General features: G+C 44.7%; 2 protein-coding genes, 1 long non-coding RNA gene and 1 pseudogene across 6 annotated transcripts; 2 read left to right on the plus strand and 2 right to left on the minus strand.

The window, feature by feature from the left end:
• Positions 1-2,268: 2,268 nt before the first annotated feature.
• Positions 2,269-3,591, minus strand: LOC120648949 (probable RNA 3'-terminal phosphate cyclase-like protein). Its single transcript, XM_039925572.1, has 3 exons — positions 3,218-3,591; positions 2,962-3,109; positions 2,269-2,278 (listed from the first exon to the last, which is right to left on the minus strand). Exons 1-3 carry the CDS (start codon positions 3,438-3,440, stop codon positions 2,269-2,271), a joined length of 381 nt encoding a protein of 126 aa, XP_039781506.1. The 5' UTR covers positions 3,441-3,591.
• A 3,202-nt stretch (positions 3,592-6,793) lies between these two features.
• LOC120649214 (flap endonuclease 1-B-like) lies at positions 6,794-12,531 on the plus strand. 4 transcript variants are annotated; one of them, XM_039925948.1, is made up of 17 exons: positions 6,794-6,914; positions 7,008-7,124; positions 7,694-7,752; positions 7,837-7,896; positions 7,979-8,032; positions 8,233-8,281; positions 8,381-8,428; positions 8,654-8,719; positions 9,208-9,258; positions 9,340-9,459; positions 9,533-9,617; positions 10,063-10,144; positions 11,153-11,261; positions 11,336-11,392; positions 11,478-11,524; positions 11,602-11,653; positions 12,130-12,531. In XM_039925948.1, exons 1-17 carry the CDS (start codon positions 6,903-6,905, stop codon positions 12,295-12,297), a joined length of 1,236 nt encoding a protein of 411 aa, XP_039781882.1. In that variant the 5' UTR covers positions 6,794-6,902; the 3' UTR covers positions 12,298-12,531. The 4 variants fall into 4 exon arrangements, with proteins under 4 accessions (XP_039781882.1, XP_039781881.1, XP_039781883.1 ...); XM_039925947.1 differs by having other exon boundaries at positions 6,796-6,914; positions 11,602-11,731; XM_039925949.1 differs by lacking the exons at positions 6,794-6,914; positions 7,008-7,124; positions 7,694-7,752 and having other exon boundaries at positions 7,831-7,896; positions 8,365-8,428; positions 11,602-11,731.
• A 393-nt stretch (positions 12,532-12,924) lies between these two features.
• Positions 12,925-16,678, plus strand: LOC120649215 (annotated as a pseudogene).
• A 376-nt stretch (positions 16,679-17,054) lies between these two features.
• On the minus strand, positions 17,055-17,886 carry LOC120649216. The gene is made up of 2 exons (XR_005665201.1): positions 17,776-17,886; positions 17,055-17,651 (listed from the first exon to the last, which is right to left on the minus strand). It is a non-coding gene; the product is annotated as an uncharacterized LOC120649216 (long non-coding RNA).
• Positions 17,887-18,088: the final 202 nt, after the last annotated feature.

Genomic DNA, 18,088 nt, shown 5'->3' on the forward strand with positions numbered 1-18,088 from the left:
GCCGTGTCGTCGTGTCGTCGCCAGCACCACCCGAGGTGCTTGGTGCTGCTGCAGACAGGGCCCCGCCACCAGGCGCGGGGGCCCCTGGCGCTAGCACCAAGGACAAGCCGGCGAACGACCGCACCTCTCCGCGCTTCATACCGGTCCTTCTGCTGCGCAAGGGCGTCGAACTGGCTTCAGCTCACTATGAGCGGCCATCAGGCCGGCTTCCGTCGGCAGCTGGCGACGGCAGGGGGCCTCACCCCTTCAAAGCCAAAGAGTTTGTCTCATGCTACCTAAGCATATGACAGCTCTTAGGCAAGGAGTGGTCCCCCGAGCTCCCGAGGTGATGCTGGATGATGCTGTACAAGCACGTCCAGGGTGCCATCGCCCCAACGACTCAGAAGAGCCCCCAAGATGGCAGCTCCACTACGGCCAGCAACGTGCTCGCCTTACGGGGCGACGGCTGTAGGTTATCACTAAGATAGGATTGAGTGTGTTTCTCCTTTGTAATGATTTGGTGCCTACGTGTGGTCCAGAGCGGTAAAGGTCCGCCCTTGTAAACCCGACCTCTGGCTTCATCGCACAAACAGGCGACACCAGCAAGTGGTCCAGAGCGGTAGAGGTCCGCCCTCGTAATCCCGGCCTCTGATGTACACCACGAGTCAACCAATAAAGGAGATTTGCTTCTTCAGTCCTATCTTTACTTTAAACCTAATAGCACTTGTTCGTTCAACCTGCATGATTCCTTCTCCCGCACAGAGTTTTTCTCTTTTAGCTGCTAACAATCCAAATTGAGTTGCTGGCTTGTGGTCAGGTGGGGACACCCCTTCTAGCTGGAAGGCAGTTCGGACCCCTAAGGACCTGCTTCGGAGAAGTAGTACTCGTATCCTGGGGTAGAGAAGCTCCGCGTAACTTAGCCCGGTAATGTACCCTAAGTTTACGTACTTCACTACCCTGCTACAAGTACTCTAGTATCCGAGACTGCTGTCTTTAGAGGTCCCGGGCTCTCTTCTAGTATAAGGCTTGGCTTCTTGCACCTTACTATATGGTCCGGTGACGTAATTCATGGGATCGTCAGCAACGTCTCAAGTCCACTCCGGTGGCCCGCTCCGGCGGAGACCGCTCGCCACGGTCGTCTCAAAGTCCACTCCGGTGGCCCGCTCCGGCGGAGACCGCTCGCCACGGTCGTCTCAAGTCCACTCCGGTGGCCCGCTCCGGCGGAGACCGCTCGCCACGGTCGTCTCAAAGTCCACTTCGGTGGCCCGCTCCGGCGGAGACCGCTCGCCACGGTCGTCTCAAAGTCCACTCCGGTGGCCCGCTCCGGCGGGGACCGCTCGCCACGGTCGTCTCAAAGTCCACTCCGGTGGCCCGCTCCGGCGGAGACCGCTCGCCACGGTCGTCTAAAGTCCACTCCGGTGGCCCGCTCCGGCGGGGACCGCTCGCCACGGTCGTGTCAAGTCCACTCCGGTGGCCCGCTCCGGCGGGGACCGCTCGCCACGGTCGTCTCAAGTCCACTCCGGTGGCCCGCTCCAGCGGAGACCGCTCGCCACGGTCGTCTCAAGTCCACTCCGGTGGCCCGCTCCGGCGGAGACCGCTCGCCACGGTCGCCAAGAGCCGGGTCCGGGAAGTGGTGCTTGCTCCCTGAGCGATCTGAAGTCTGTGTAGCTGCTTAGCTTGGTTCCGCACCCTAAGCCTACACCTTCGTCGCCCTGTGGAGAGCACTCTAGTACCTGAACCTGGCAACCGGTGTGCCGGCCTCAGGGGTCCGGAGCGCCCGCTCTCTGCATGAGCACACCGACGCAATCAAGTTTGCGTGGAAACACATCACGATAGTAGGCCCCACCCGCAGGTTCGTACTTCTCCTGAGGTGGGCCCGGGGGACACTGTCGGTACCCCAGAACTGGGGTACCCCCTCTTACGGTGTCTAGGCAAGAGCCTTATGGTTATCCTTGACTACGACCAAACAGTCGGACTCCTGCGGTCCGGAACCCTGTTCACCCGACAACGGCCCCGGGCCCGTCCCCCGGCTGGGAAAGGTCTGGGAGCACCACGTGTTCTGGAAGAAGCATGTGCTCAGCCCGAACAGCCGGGGGCTCCGGACCTCTCGTGGAGGCCCGGACCCCCGCGGAGTCCCAGACCCCCCATGGGGTCCCGGACCCCCGGTATAGTAACCGGACCCCTCACTAAGGGAAGGGGTTGACACCCCGCCTCGGGGGGGTCCGGAGCTGCCACGTGTCTGCAAGCACAAGACACGTATGTAGGGCCGCTTGGTCTCCATACTAAGGATCACCTACCACTACATTCATTGTGGTAGGTGAACGTCCGCATTGATATAGCAGAGGCCGAGGCGAGTCTTTGATCAGGGGACACTATTGATCGCGTATTACCAAGACGTGTAGTGGAGCCGCTGGCGCCGCCCACGCCGCGCCTGTCAGTCTGCCATGACAGATGGACACGACGGTTCGGCTTCACCCATTATGACGCCTACATAATAGCCTCAACAGGCCACGCCGCAAGCTACGTTTCTCCAACGGGCACCTAGCTGACAGGACAAGAGAAGACCTCCCTGAGGCAGAGCGCCAGCAGGGCATGGAAGGATATCAGAGAAAAGATTCACAACTATTGTAGACATTTAAGTACTCTGCGCAGTATGCTACATAGTCACGTTGGGCCCACTTGTCGGGGCCTCAACGACCAATGTATCCGCACCCCTTGATCTATAAAAGGGAGGGCGCCCGCTAGAAGGGGGCTCAGGCTGAGAAAAGGCCAAGCCCTAGTAGAGGATAGGTTGATACACAACCAAGAACAATACTTCTCCCAGTGGATGTAGGGTATTACGCTCCGGCGGCCTGAACCACTCTAGATAGTGAGTTCATGTGTGCTTGCCTCCGTCCTAGATTAGCCTAACCGCCTGGCACTTTCCCGAGTCCTCCCTCACCGGGAATAGGCGGGTGCGCTCCGCCACCCGGCCGTGGGTACCCTAAAAATCCCACGACAGGCGCCTTCGCGAAGAGGCCGAGCAGTATAAGCGGCTCGAGGAAGTAGCCGATCCCCCGGTGCACCCCGCAGTCGTGCTCAAGGCCCTTCACGCCTTGAATGACCCCCGGCATGTACTTCAGCTTCGTTCCTGCAATCACATACAAGCACCATAGGCCCGTAAATACCCGCACCCCTTAGCATAACCCTAAGGTGGCCACGCACGGCACAAGCGAAGCTCGCGGGAGCAAGGCCATGCCTGTCTCGTTGATGTCGATGGTGTGGCGGTCGGAGATCTTGTCCAGGAGGCGTAGGAGGGAGACCTCGTACGGGCGGAGCCCCGGCGCGGCGTCCCCGGAGCGGATGTCATCGATGGTGACGCCGGTGGAGATGAGCGTCGCCAGCACCAGCCGCTGCCGGAGGTGGCGGCTGCCGGAGAGACGCCGGGTCTTGTCTCGCCCCATATCAACGCCGGCCTTCATTCTCCTCGCGGGCGGTTGGGGCGGTCGCCCGGCGGAGAGGAGGCGGAGGCGCGGAGGGGTTAGGGTTTTAGCGCGCGCCGACGACGGCGAGGCTGGTACTCGGGTGGTGGGTGGCCGTACCTTGGGGAATTGGGGGTGAGAACGGCGGAGGAGGCTGACGTGCGGGGTTGGCTATGGCGTGGATTAGTGGGCCAATTCTGTAGTCTCCTGGGCCTGAAAGTAATGGCCCATGTAGCCCAGGATCCCATACTAGACCAATGTCCAATTGTGTGCAACAAAACGCCAGGAAATTCGTGGCGCTAACCTTATCTCTCTGTCTCCATCCAAATCCCCAACTAATAGGGCTACTAGCTTAAGAATAATGTATGCTCGCTGCAAGCACATATTCTTGCACGAGCTTGGACAGACAGTATTGCTTTCACATTAGCATCTCTACATTGACCTCGCGATCGAACGGGACAGGCGTAGAAGCACGCTCGCTGGCGTAGGCAGGATTGAGCGTAGAGGAGGCACTCTTGTTCTTATTCCTTCTTCTGTCTGCTTCCATCTCCCCTTCATTCTTCTTCCTTCTCAAATTCGTAGATAGGGCTTAGGAGAGCTCCATGAGATTCCCGACGGTAGGAGGGGTTCGAGCCTCAACCACCGCTGGATCAGTCGCTGGCTCCCTGCACAAGGCACCTTCTGTTCTTTACAGAACTGCAAATGCAGTGTGTGTGAGGGTCAACTTATCCCACATGCATAAGTTAATTTGATTTATAAAACGCATATATTGTTGAATAATAATCCTTAGATACACATGCTATAAATAAAATCATTTTATATACCATTCGAAAGTAAAAAAAGAGGTCTCTATTATATATATATAAATGGAAAGGAGGTCGTCTCGCAAAAAAGGAAAAGAAAGAAAAAGAGGTTATACGTAGATGGGCCAGAAATCAGAAACGAAAGGATGGACGCCCATTGAAAAGGCCGTAAGCAGCACAGCCCAGCAACCTATCTCAAAAAGGCGGTTTTTTTATTTTTTTTATTTTTTATTTCTGTTTTTTACAAAAAATATATTTTCGATTTGGAAATTTACAGAAATATACCCCGGCGGCCGGGCGGCCGGGACCTGGCCGCCCGGCAGCCGGGCGGTAGGGGTTAATCTGCAAAAAAAATATAACAAAAAATTACAAACAGGTCTCTAAACCCTAAACCCTAAACCGGTCGCCCGGCTGCGGGGTGGCCGGCCCCCCAGGCCGCCCGGCTGCGGGGCGGTCGGCCTTATTTTTTGCAATTTAGCCTTTTTCGCGAAATAACTTCACATATGTTCACATTTTTGTAACTTTTTGCAGAAATAGACCCTGGGTTCGGCGCTGTAATATGTGGCGCTGAGATAACACGTCTTGGCGCCACAGATCACGACGCCGAGGTGCCACGCACGCACAAGCAATATAGTGAATACTGCGGAGAAGGCTCAATGCAGTTTGGTACGTGGGGGTACGGCTACTAGGACTACCTAGTGCTAGTCACATGCTGCATCGTTGTGTTTGTTGTGTTTTTCTAAATTAACTAAGCCATGTTAGTTTAGTTCAGAATCTGTTTACCATAGTTGCAACGGGTTCTGCCATGCCACTGCATGTCTAATGTGTGTTTCATTAACGTTGTATTATGATGTAATGCATATGGTTTATATTGTGTAATGCAATTTTTAGTTCTTAATTCTTACCGTTATATTTGATGTGTGATTCACAATATTCTAGTCTCCTGAAAATTTCCGACAATATTAAAGGCAAGTTCGAAGATTCACTATATTGCTTGTGCGTGCGTGGCACCTCGGCGCCGTGATCTGTGGCGCCAAGACGTGTTATCTCGACGCCACATATTACAGCGCCGACCCCCAGGGTCTATTTCTGCAAAAAGTTACAAAAAGATGAACATATGTGAAATTATTTCGCGAAAAAAGCTAAATTGCAAAAAATAAGGCCGGCCGCCCCGCAGCCGGGCGACCGGTCCCTAAGGACCTGTCTGCAATTTTTTGTTGTATTTTTTTTGTAGATTAACCCCTGCCGCCCAGCTGCCGGGCGGGCAGGTCCCGGCCGCCCGTCTGCCGGGCGGCCGGGGTATATTTCTGTAAATTTCCAAATCGAAAATATATTTTTGTAAAAAACAGAAATAAAAATATAAAAATAAAAAACCGCTCTCAAAAAACAAAGAAAACCATAGCCCAATCCACTGGTTTTATCCGCTTCCCGATTTCACTACTGTCCCGGCTCCCGACTCCCGAGGCGGGAAACCACGGCCTTGTTTGGTTTGGCACTGGGGCTTCCTACCAGGAATCCTATCTATCTTCTGGAAGAAAGTTTCTTAAGTATCTTCCACTTTAAGATGCATGCACATAGCTAAGCTAACGGACTAGATGCGAGCGTTGGCAAACCAGGATGACATGGTCTAGCGTAGGTGTGGTGGACCAGCAACTGTTGGGCCGGACCTGGGAGGGAGCGGGTGGATAGATGGGAAGTCGCAGGAAATTGATTAGCTCACACGAGATTTGTTTTCCAAATTTAAACTTCTTTATCTCTCTAACGCCTCATTTATTTTCAAATCTGATTCAACCATCATCTTTCTTAGAAATTTTCTAACAAATTGAGATCTGACATGATTACATATTTTTCTGTTTTTTAGTTTCAACATTTTAGATATACTATTTCAACATTTTAGATATACTATTTCAACATTACTATATAAAATGTTGTGGCAGTTTATCTGATATGTTGAACAAGATCTAAAGCAATGTTGAATAAAGTATTCTGAAATGTTGAAATAATATATACTAGCTCAACATTTACTCATGTTTTCTTTTGGTTCAAAAAGGAAAATTGGGAGTTACCAGCTTCAAGTACAACCGGAGCAAAAAAAAGAAACAAATAACAAAAGGTGGTGCAGTACTACCCACGGTAGTACTGTGCTCCGCTTCGTTGCTACTGTGCTTGTGTTGTTTATGGGCTGTTATGGACCTACTAATATACACGTTGGGCTTTTGTTGGATTATAGATACACAATCTAATCATTTTCCACAAGATGAATAGGAACCCCCGCTTCCTACTGCACACAAGTCTAGAAAAAAATTTCATATACATAGAGTATTAAATGAAATCTATTTATAAAAAATTTTCAGAAATAAATATATTTTTTCGTGACGAATCTAATGACGGCAATTAATCAATTATACTATAGTAATACTATAATAATCATCCTCTAATCGGTCAAAAAGTCTTATTAGATTATTCAAATTCCTAGTAAAAAACTCTAAAATTAATTTTGTAAATTGATTTATTTAATACTATAATTAACGGTCAAAATTTTCTAGCCCTAATACAAACAACCAAACAGCGCCCACGAGTTAGGGGATTCCGGATTCGCCGCCGCCCGGCCGCGTTTTGGTTCCCCTTCCTCGCCGGCTCGCCGCCGGTCACCGCCGCCATGGGAATCAAGGTACCATCCTCCAGAGATTTGCTGGTTCACCGCCCCAATCCGGCCTTCGGCCTCTCGGTGTAACAGCTTCTCCGTGTTCGTGGCGCGCTATAGGGCTTGACGAAGCTGCTGGCGGAGCACGCTTCGAGGGCCGCGGTGCAGCGGAGGGTGGAGGACTACCGCGGCCGCGTCATCGCCGTCGACGCCAGCCTCAGCATCTACCAGTTCCTCGTGAGTCGTCGCGCCCGCCCCCTCTATTTATTCGCCCCCTTCGCTTCAGTTTCCTCGCAAGTCGTAGCCGCGTTTGGGTACAGCGCTACTCGCTACAGATTTCTAGCAGCCCGATTGGATTTCTCCGATGATGTGACTTGGGGAGTTTTCCCGGTTTCGAATTTGGTGCGAATGTGTGATAGTACTTCTGTGGATGTGGATGTTGCTGTTGTGTATTTGTGGGTAGCGCAATCTGTTTGGAAATTCATGCACTGTGTCGGTTCATTGGGGTTATGTGGGAGCACGATGGCACAGTATCCAAAAATTTTTTAGGGCGGCTACGTTCTGGTAGATTTGGCATATGCTGTATTTTTTGAATGCGTACAAACACTGATTCTTCAGTTTCAGAGGCTAATACCGTTGCCAGAATTTCAATTTACAAAATCACTGCCCACTTTTGTTCTCTCTATATCCAATGCTATTAGCATGCGCAGGCATTTGTGTATCTAACTTTTATTTGGTCAATTTACCATCGTGGGTTTCTCTAGTTGTCATGCGATTCACAGCAAATGTTTTGTCAATTTCTGCAGATTGTGGTTGGAAGGAAAGGGTCAGAGCTTCTGACCAATGAGTCTAGTGAAGTCACGAGGCAAGAAATATCGCTTGCCCTGTTTATGGTCTGGTCATTATCAGTTCAGCTTATTTGACATTTTTATCTCTGCAAATTGTGTAGTCATCTGCAGGGTATGTTGAACCGGACAGTAAGAATGCTAGAAGCAGGGATAAAGCCTGTGTAAGCTTCATGCATTCCTGTGGTCCTTGTCAATTCTTTGCAGTTAGCTTACTTTTGCTGACTCTGCTGAGATTTATGCTAGTTTTGTTTTTGATGGCGAGCCACCTGAAATGAAGAAAAAGGAGCTTGCAAAAAGGTATGCAGCAATTTTTTCTTTGCTCATTTTCACTCATCACTATTAAATCTCGACACATGCTTTTCCAATCGAGATTGGGGTGGAAGGTGTGGTTGGCACCCCATTGTGAGCGCCTAGTTTCTTCTTAATGAAAAAACACCTCGTTCCTCCTTGGTTGGATCTTGTTTTTACAGGCTTTTGCAATGTTCACTATTATTTAGGTCCTTAAAGAGGAATGATGCTACAAAAGATCTTAATAGAGCTATTGAGGTTAGTTGCTCCTCAACATAGTTTCTAGAGCTTCCTTGCTGTCTATGCTTATCTTTCTCATTGTTTTTGCTGGATTTCTGAAGTGCACTTGCATTACAGATTGGGGATGAGGATTTAGTTGAAAAATTTAGCAAAAGAACTGTCAAGGTAATGATTGTCCTGTTTTAGGAAATACGCAATAAAGGATTTTTATTTGAAGAGTGTCCTTGAATTTATATCAGATGAGACAGCCTTCTGGTCTCGCATCAATATGTCATTTGAGTTTCCTCCAAGAAAGCAGTTTAAAGCAGTTTGAGGAGTGCTCGTAAGAATTTTTATTAAATTGTGGAGTGGTTCTGAGCATGTACTGTAATTTATGCCTTCCCTTCCCAGGTCACAAAAAAGCACAATGATGATTGTAAGAGGCTGTTAAGATTGATGGGTGTCCCTGTAGTTGAGGTACCATTATTACTTTTGTCCAGCTGTTGGTTAAGTTTGTTTTTCTTTGCTTTTCTGCACAGACCAACTACAGATTAATGTGTTCTTCCAGTGCCACGGAGGGTCAGTAGAATATCGAGAATCTCTTGAACTTAAAGAATGCACTAGTCTATCTTATAGATGATTTAGCTTGAAAATAAGATGTCTGTTTGGTATTGATCTAAGCTTATTCTTCTGTTAAGGTTGGGTTTGACTATAACAAATGGGGCACTGATACACATTGCACATGTGAATATCTTTGGCTATCAGTAGCTGCTCCTATGCGGTATAGATGTTAGCACTACAGAGAAAAACTCATATTTGGTTGTCTTATGGGGCGCGCACGGTTCTTCTGTCTGGTCAACATGTTGTACTATGATTTGATGGCAATGATGCAAGCATGTTACCTGGCCTTTGTGATGTACTTTTATTGGTAATGAATATTTAAGATTTGCCAACCACTTCTGCAGGCACCAGGTGAGGCTGAAGCACAGTGTGCAGCTCTTTGTGAAAATCACCAGGTATATCTAGTCAATAGCTTTACGAAATCCTGTATTTTAGCATAATTGAATTTTATTTTCATTCTGAGCTGTGAGTGCCAGGTCTATGCTGTAGCTTCAGAGGACATGGACTCTCTGACTTTTGGTGCTCGAAGGTTTCTTCGTCACTTAACTGACCTTGGTTATAAGAAATCTCCTGTGACAGAATTTGAAGTGTCAAAGGTAGCTTCACACTTATTTTCTTTATGTTCTTTTATTCTTTTGAGTATCTTGGTGTCTCTTTACGATTTTCCAGGTTTTGGAGGAACTTGGACTCTCAATGGATCAGTTCATTGACTTGTGTATCCTTAGTGGATGTGATTACTGCGAGAATATTAAAGGTGTTTTTACCCCGTTCTATGTTTTCATACAGTATGTATTAGATTAAGCCCATAGTATGATTCAATAATTCAAGCTTCACTGAAGAGATTGTACTACTCTGAAAATTTTAAAGTTAGTTCCCTTGATTAGTTGCTCTAGTTTCTTATCAGCTCAGTTCATGGGGCCTTTGACATATACTGTCCAAAATTTAGCAGCAAAAACTTATCCAAAAAAAGCAGCAGAAACTGTGGAAACCAAATGCCCTAGGTTTTAGGTTCAATTGTCTTTTCTGTATTTTCCTTCTGTTGACTAGATCCTGAATAGATGTCACTTGAAGCTCTGTTTCAGAGTACTTTTGCTCTAGGCTGGATAGTTTGGTGCCGTATGTAATCTACAATCTTGAGCAATCTTTAAACCAACAACATTCATGGCTACTCATTAACTGTCATATTCTTCTCTTCATAGGTATTGGGGGACAAAGAGCCCTGAAACTCATTCGACAGCATGGTTGCATTGAAGAAGTTGTGCAAAATCTTAAACAGACGAGGTATGTTTTGATGAGATAGCCATTGTCTTATTTACATCTGCATTATGCAGTCATGTGCTTGCTCAAATCCTCTCTGCTGAGTTGTATTGCCACAAAAGTACACGTTTTCTGAACTCCATGAAATGACATTGTGTGCAATGGGATGTTACACATGCCTTCTATAGTTCTATGTGTGCCTTGTGAGTGTTAATGGGGTTGCAGATTATTTGGATTGTTGATTTTTTTGTAATCCACAATTTTTCAAATAATACTAACCTGAGTAGAATATCCAAATTTTATTATGTTGCTGTGTTATACCCTGCACACCTGGTGTTTTTTCAAATTACACGACGGACATGTCCCCTGTTGCCTCTATGACCATACCACCCACTCTGTGCCCTAGACAACTTATTGTGCCATGCTGCACTCTCCTTTTGCTTCACCATGCTGTTTATGCTATGTGCTTCTGCTAAGAGGCACCACATCATTAACCCATTATGTGGTCATGCCATTCTTATGTCACCATTCTTTCTTCTGCTGCTATTCTCTAGCACTACCTACTGGTTTGGCTACTGCTGTCGGGATGCCGCTCTTGCACCCACCTTCTGGTGTTTCTGCTGCATCTATTTATAGACACACTTCACAGACCAATGAAGACGAAAGGCGTCTTCAGTAGCATGGTGCAACTATGGAGAAAGTCTGCAGTTTGAAACAGCCATAGCTGCTAAGTCCTCAAGTGGTTGCAGATTTTATTTATGTCTGAGAATTGTTTGATTTTCAGTCTGACCAGTCCTTGATGAGTGCCTGAAGTGCTCCACTGTATGTTAAAAAAAATAATGTCAATGATTCATGATTTGTTATTATTTTTAGCTTCTTTGGTACACTGTTTATACATAAGAAATGAAAAAAAAATGCATGTAGGAGGGACTCATGAGTTGGTTCTGCTCGCATGGTTTTCCTTATTTATCATTATTGCCTTAATAATCTTGAAATGCTGGATCTGACTGTATGTTCTTTTCTCTTCTGTAGATTCAATGTTCCAGAAGACTGGCCTTACCAGGAAGTTCGGACATTGTTTAAAGAACCTAATGTTTGTACAGAAATTCCAGATTTCATGTGGACCTCGCCTGACTCACAGGTTTTCATTGATAGACCACACTACACTGCTCCTATTGTTTCACAAGCTAAGAGTGCTTTTCTTTCTGTGTTCAGGGCCTTATGGATTTCTTGTCAACTGAAAACAGTTTCAGTCCTGATAGGGTAGCAAAGGCATGTGTTATTATTCTTTATTTCACTTCTAAATTCTTGTTTAATTTTCCTAACACCAAATGATCGATTCCATGGAATTCATTAGGCGGTAGAAAAGATTACTGTTGCAAGGGATAAATATTCCCCAGGAAGGTGAGCTGCAATCTGTCTGTTATTTCATGGAGAATCATCCATGCATATCTGATATGCTATTTTCCTGTTCGAGCCAGATTGAAGCTTTTGACACCAGTTTCTAGCTTACCGGGATCTTATACTGAGAAGGTGCAGATCTTAAACAGCATGACTTTAGTCTTCATCATTTGCTCGTCTTTCCTGTGCCGTAGCCACAGATTCACATTGGTATTGCACAAGGACATGATTTGCATATCATTGTGTAACTTTGATTGCCAGAGTTCACTTAATACATACTGTGACACTATGCATAGCTGTTGTCTCTTAAAAAGTGTCTGCCCTTGCAATAGAAAATTTATATTTCGATCGAGTATCTTCAATGTGTTTTTTTTACTGAGCTAAATTTTGAATTTAGAGAGAGTTCTCCAATAAAACACACATCTTCTCATCTCTCTTACATCCCATATTCCATTCTACTGGGTAAGCAGCTACTGCATTATTGCTTGTGTTCTCTACCGCTTGCTGTGATTTGAAAAAATTTTAGTGTATTTTGTAAAATTCTGAAAACCGAGAAAGGATGCAACACTGATCCATTTCTAACCCATTCATATTGAACTGAATAACAGGAACCCACATGCATACTAGGCTCTCCAGGACAAGGTCTGAAGATCAGGTCTGCCCCACAAGTGTGCAATAGTTCAAGTTCTGGCCTCAGATATGCTAGCTCAAAACCATTTATGCTGGGCATGCAATCAGGATTCCATGGAAGACCTTATGCTTTCTCTTCCCTCTAAATATCTAGCTGCTCTGGTTTACAAGAGCTGATTGGTTGAAGCTGTAACTGCAGCTCATGAAGGATGGATGCTCACTTAAAATATGTTAATCGCATGGTACTATTGTAATCTTTCCTTTTGTACTGTAACCTAGCTAGTGAACTGCTGCAGTTCTTCTCAAATCTAATGCTGATTGCTGCTACACCACTTGATCTTTCCTTTCTGCCCTTCAAGTATTTGACCACCTTTTGGTTATATCCTGAGATATTGGTAAAGGTGTTTCTTCCAGCCCATGGTGAGAGGAGAAACATTCAGAAGTTGCTTGACTTTAAAGTGATTGCGTTGTATGAATTGTGTAATTATTTCATTATCCAAACTTATTCAAATTGTAAATTATTATTTTTTATGATCCGTAGAGGATGCACAGTAGTATGAAATGCTCATAATATCCAAGGAGTTGAAAAGTACCCGCTCTGCAAGAAGATTGGAACATTCCTCTGATGTTGGTTGTTCCAATTGAGTTATCATTGGACTGCACAAACTATGCAAGATGAATGTGCTAACCTGGATTCTTGGAAGTATCCAATTTACCATACCTTTCTATTGTTCTTATTCTCTGCCATCCTCTGACTTTCAACAGAGGCTGCTAGATAAACAACATGACTTGGAATGGCATCAAGTACTTCCAAGTGGACCTATTCCTCAACTATGCCAAATTCCAGGATATTTGAAGAAGATGCTGTAATATTCTTTGATCCTTCCAATTGTTGCAATATATTCTCATGCCACTTCTGTAGGAAGCTGCCATGCTGTTCTGACTTCTGAGGATATGCGGGGCCTTCAAGCTTGAACACTACCCCTGCTTTCTTCTGTGAAAGGAAAGAGGCATCCTTGCCCTGATGGAAAGCTGCAGATGAATTGGCTTTTGGGTTCAAATGCTGAATCTTATGCCATCAATCTACTAAGGCTGCTGCACATCTGTTCTGCACGTGGAGAACCTTGGGCTGCTATAAGTAGAGCACCAGAACCGCCTGCTTCAACACCAATCAGCAGCAGCCTTCAATCCTTGGCATTTTGGAGGTAAACTCATTGTCCACTGTTCTCTTTTCCTCTCCTCTGTTATTTTATCCTTCTACAGTTCCACTTTTTGAAATGCATTCCACCTTATCCCTGCTAATAACTTAAAGTACTAGAGTTGGCATTCTTTGGTGATCATGAACTGAGCTGTACGCCTGTACGTTCATCAACTCCTAGTGTTAATTTGAGAAGTAACTTTGATGTTGCATCTATAAAGCACACCAGGTCACCAGCCCATGGAAAACCAGTGCACCTGCATCTAGAACGTGACAATCTTCACTCCTGCAGACAACACCAACTGCTTCATAGCTGAGCTGATATTCCCCTGCACAGACTAATCGTCACTCTTCAGTCAGCCAGCCAGCCTTAATATTTAGGTAATATCAGAATATTCTGTTTCTTGGGTAGTAACAATGGTGAGCTGTGATCAACAATGCCTTTGTGAGATGTTATATTTTTTTGTGTTGAACCTGCAAGGACCAACTTTCTTCACGTGCTGTTTTTGTTTTATCTAGCATGCTAGAGAATCTGCTTGAACTTATCTCCTTAGGGTCATATTAATGTGAATAGTTATTATTTTTCCAATTCTCCCTGAAAAATGGTCAATTAATTTAGCAAACTTCTTTGCGAACTTCTTTGCAGTTTTTGACTATTGAGGATGGAAGCAGTTCTTGAAAGACCAAAGTACGAGTGCTTGCTGTTTGGTAAGTTCCCTTCAAAAAATATAAATACTGAGAGATTGTTGCTGCATTTATTTCTTCATTTTGTTTCATAATTAATAAATGAATTTTCTATTTCATTTTCAGATCTAGATGATACTTTGTATCCCTTCAGTGTGGGCATCAATCTTTCTTGTCGCAAAAATATAGAAGGTGAGTTAAGACAGTACTCATTTTTCATGGCTTCATGCTTTATAAAGTATTTGTTGTCCACAAATGTTGAAGAGCCTGCAATTTTGAAATTTTTGCCACCAGATTTCATGCGGCACCATCTGCTAATTGAAGAAAGCCAAATTGCTAAAATGTGCCTGGACCTGTACAAGGAATATGGCACCACAATGGCTGGCCTTAAGGTAACAACTCATATTTCGTTAGTTCATTGAGTAATGAGTATTTACAAAAAGAGTAAAATACACCAGAGGTCCATCAACTTGTGAGAGGGTGTCACTTAGGTCCATCAACTTTGAAATTGCATTTTTGGGTCCATAAACTTGTAATTTGTGTCACTTAAGTCCACAAACTGTGAAATTCCATTTCTAGATCCATAAACTTGTAATTTGTGTCACCTAGGTCCACACCCCTCCACCTAGCCTTCATGTATTGATATCGCACCTACATAAATCTACACGATGCCCACACATTACTGGGTTTTGCCAGAAGGGTGAAATTTGAGCTCCGATTTTGAATCAAGAGCATATGGAGAGGAGATAGGATGGATGGGAGATTTATTTCGGATGTTATTGACATGTATTAGGATTTAAAGGGGAGCTTACAGACTTTCATTAGTGAACTCGGAAGCTTAGATCTAGATATGACCCTGTAATATGGGTGGAAAGGATGGGGTGATAGCTTGGGAAAGATGGAGGATGTCACAAGAGACTCAACAACATGTGTACCGTGCTAGGGGATATTATGTTCTCCGTGGTGCGGGTAGCCGGATATAGTGGCGCCAGAAGTTGTGGTGAAAAATATTGTGCCGACGTTAGAGCTGGGTCAATCTAGAGTGGTTCTCGGTGAGTGGTTGAAAGATATACATGGACAGCCAGGCGACCTTTGTGGGTGCGTCTATGGCCACACGACTGGTCATGGATAAAATTTCTGGACCTAAAAATACACTTTTGGAGTTTATGGACCTAACTGGTACAAATTATAAGTTTATGGACCCAAAAATTCATTTTCAGAGTTTATGGACTTATATTTCAAAGTTTATGGACCTAAGTGACATAAATTACAAGTTGATGGACCTAAAAATGTATTTTTAGAGTTCGTGGACCTAAATGACACATCCTTACAAGTTGGTGGACCTCTAGTGCATTTTACTCTTACAAAAATTACAATGACCTGTCCTACATTTCCTTCCCCCTTCTAATCACACCATCGCTATTCTCTGCAGGCATTAGGCTATGAGTTTGACAATGATGAGTTTCATGCAAATGTTCATGGTACCTTATCACAATCTGAGGCCCGACCCTGTTTTGAGGACCCTCCTACTTTCGATTCCACAGAGAAAAATAGTATGCGAAGTCCCCAGTTTTTCTATTTTCTTGTTGAAACTCTGAATTGGCATGCTTGAAAAAAAATGATTATGAGAGCATTTTATTTTACCAACCTAAATTTGGTTGCCTCAGGTATTCACAAACTCTGACAAAGCTCACGCAGAGGAGGCTCTGCACAGGCTGGGTTTACAGGGTTGCTTTGATGGTGTGATATGCTTTGAGACACTCAATCCTTGCAATGGTTTAAGCGAGTCCCAGAATTGCATGGTGTTCAAGGATGAAACATCTGCCGACTTGGTTGATCTGAACGAATCAGATGGGTTCAGACCCAAATCGCCCATCCTCTGCAAGCCCTCCATTGAAGCCATGGAAGCTGCAATTAGGATTGCAAATATTGATCCCAAGAAGACAGTAAGAATTATCCTCTCTGAAACACGACCAAGAACACGTTCAAACAAGAAGCAAGGAATACCACAGTGGAAACTTACCTTCTATATATTTTTCAGATCTTTTTTGATGACAGCACTCGGAACATAGCTTCAGGAAAGGCTGCAGGCTTCCATACTGTGATTGTAAGACTTGTACATGGTCCAGATTCCACATTAACCACCATTCATGTTCGAAGGGAAAGACCTAATTACAAAACTTTCTGAATTTTGCAGGTTGGCAGGTCGACACTTGTTCCCGGGGCTGACCATGCTCTGGAGAGCATTCATAACATCAAGGAAGCTTTGCCCGAGATATGGGATGGTCAGGATCGGTCTGAATCCGATGTTGTTCTTGCTCCCAGCTCTGTCGGAACTGCGGTGGTTGCTTGAATGCGGCACTGTGTGGGCTATCCATTCTGTAATACCATTAGAGTGGAGCACTTTGTACTTTGTTTGAGTTTGGATAGTGGATGCAGAAGATGCGTCCTAGCATCATTGATGAAGAAATTGCAATCATAGTTCCAACTATTAATGGTATCAGTTAGAGCAGTGTGAGCTGAAGTTGCTGAACATGCATATGCAGTAATTCTGCAGATGCTATTGGCATTCTCGGTGTACCATTCTCTGCACCGAGGTATGAAGTTTGTCCCTCAGAATAAACAAATAAGTGACAGTACTCTAATATGCTATTTAGCTTCTGTTTTTCCCCTAGGACCCGTTCTGGGATTTTTTTTTTGCCCCTCAGGCCCAGGCTTATTTTTAATGGTAGCCTGGTACCGGTAGTATAGACTACGATCGTTTTATACTATATAAAAAAAAGAGACTGCGATCGTTTAGAATGCTAAAAAATGCATCTTTTCAATATTGGTTACTAGTAAGGTGTCCGTGCTAACGCCACGGCTAAATTTTAGATGTACACCAAACAACATATTAGATCACAGTTATCATATTTCACAAACAAATTAATGATGACTTGTACAAGCAGACATAAAACTGGTTTGTTCTTCATATATATGGACAGAGCAGCCATTAGAATAAATATATTACACATTTTTGGATATTTAGCAAAGTTGAGGCCTAATTGTTCACACAGGCAATGAAAGTATTTCCTCTTGAGGCCTTGATACAGCACTGGATGTAGCTCAGAAACTTACGTCAACAAATTTGACGCAAATTTCGGATCAGTAACGATGGTGCAGATTAGTGTTATGCAGAAAAATGACTGAGTAATTAGTGCCATAGCATTCCTCTAGAAAATTACATACAATCTGAAGTCCACTTCAACACTTAAACAAGAGGCACGTCGGCAGGTACCCTTACCTCAAAAGGCTCGGCTCACCACATATTTGTCGATTCAAAATACAAAACCTACAGTCAAATAGAGATCTTTCTTACTGAAAGTGCCGAGGTACAGATCCTTGTTTCCAACAACTCCGCCAATCCGAGACTGGCATCTTGATCAAATTACCAAATCATTCGTGGAGGTACTGAGCAAGCGGAGAAAAATCATTTTTTTTAAAAACAGCCATCACATTGCATATTTGTCAAACCTGGCAAGGTGACGACCTTTTTGAGATTGACGATGTTCTAGTGATGCGGCTTCTCATCTCCAGACCAGTCATAGTTAAGAACTCAGATCCCTTCTAGCACTCTAGCTGCAATGAGTTGTAACACAAAACGGCACAGATTTATGAGATTTGCAACAGCTATATCTTAAAACTCCTAATAACACATTGAAAATGGTATAGTATTTGTAGCTGAGTAGCTGGCTAACCATACCTTAGAAAGATAGAGTGATATTAAGCATCTCCCATGTAAGTTCCAAATTGATCCTGACCTGTAGAGAATCCAAAAGGTAAGAAGATAATTAGAGAATGCAATATGAAAATGTATTAACTGGACTGAAATGATATCATGCTCTAGCAATCTCATGAGCAAACAAACCTTGAAATTAACCTTGATAATTGAAGCATATGTTTTTAGTCCCTCCTATTTTCTACTGGTGGGATATGGCAACAAGCTGAAACATTCACTTTAATTCGAATACTCAAAGAAAATGTAGCTATAACTCTATTAAACTTAATATTTATAG

This window comes from Panicum virgatum, chromosome 9K (assembly GCF_016808335.1).
Source record: "Panicum virgatum strain AP13 chromosome 9K, P.virgatum_v5, whole genome shotgun sequence".
Lineage (NCBI taxonomy): Eukaryota > Viridiplantae > Streptophyta > Magnoliopsida > Poales > Poaceae > Panicum > Panicum virgatum.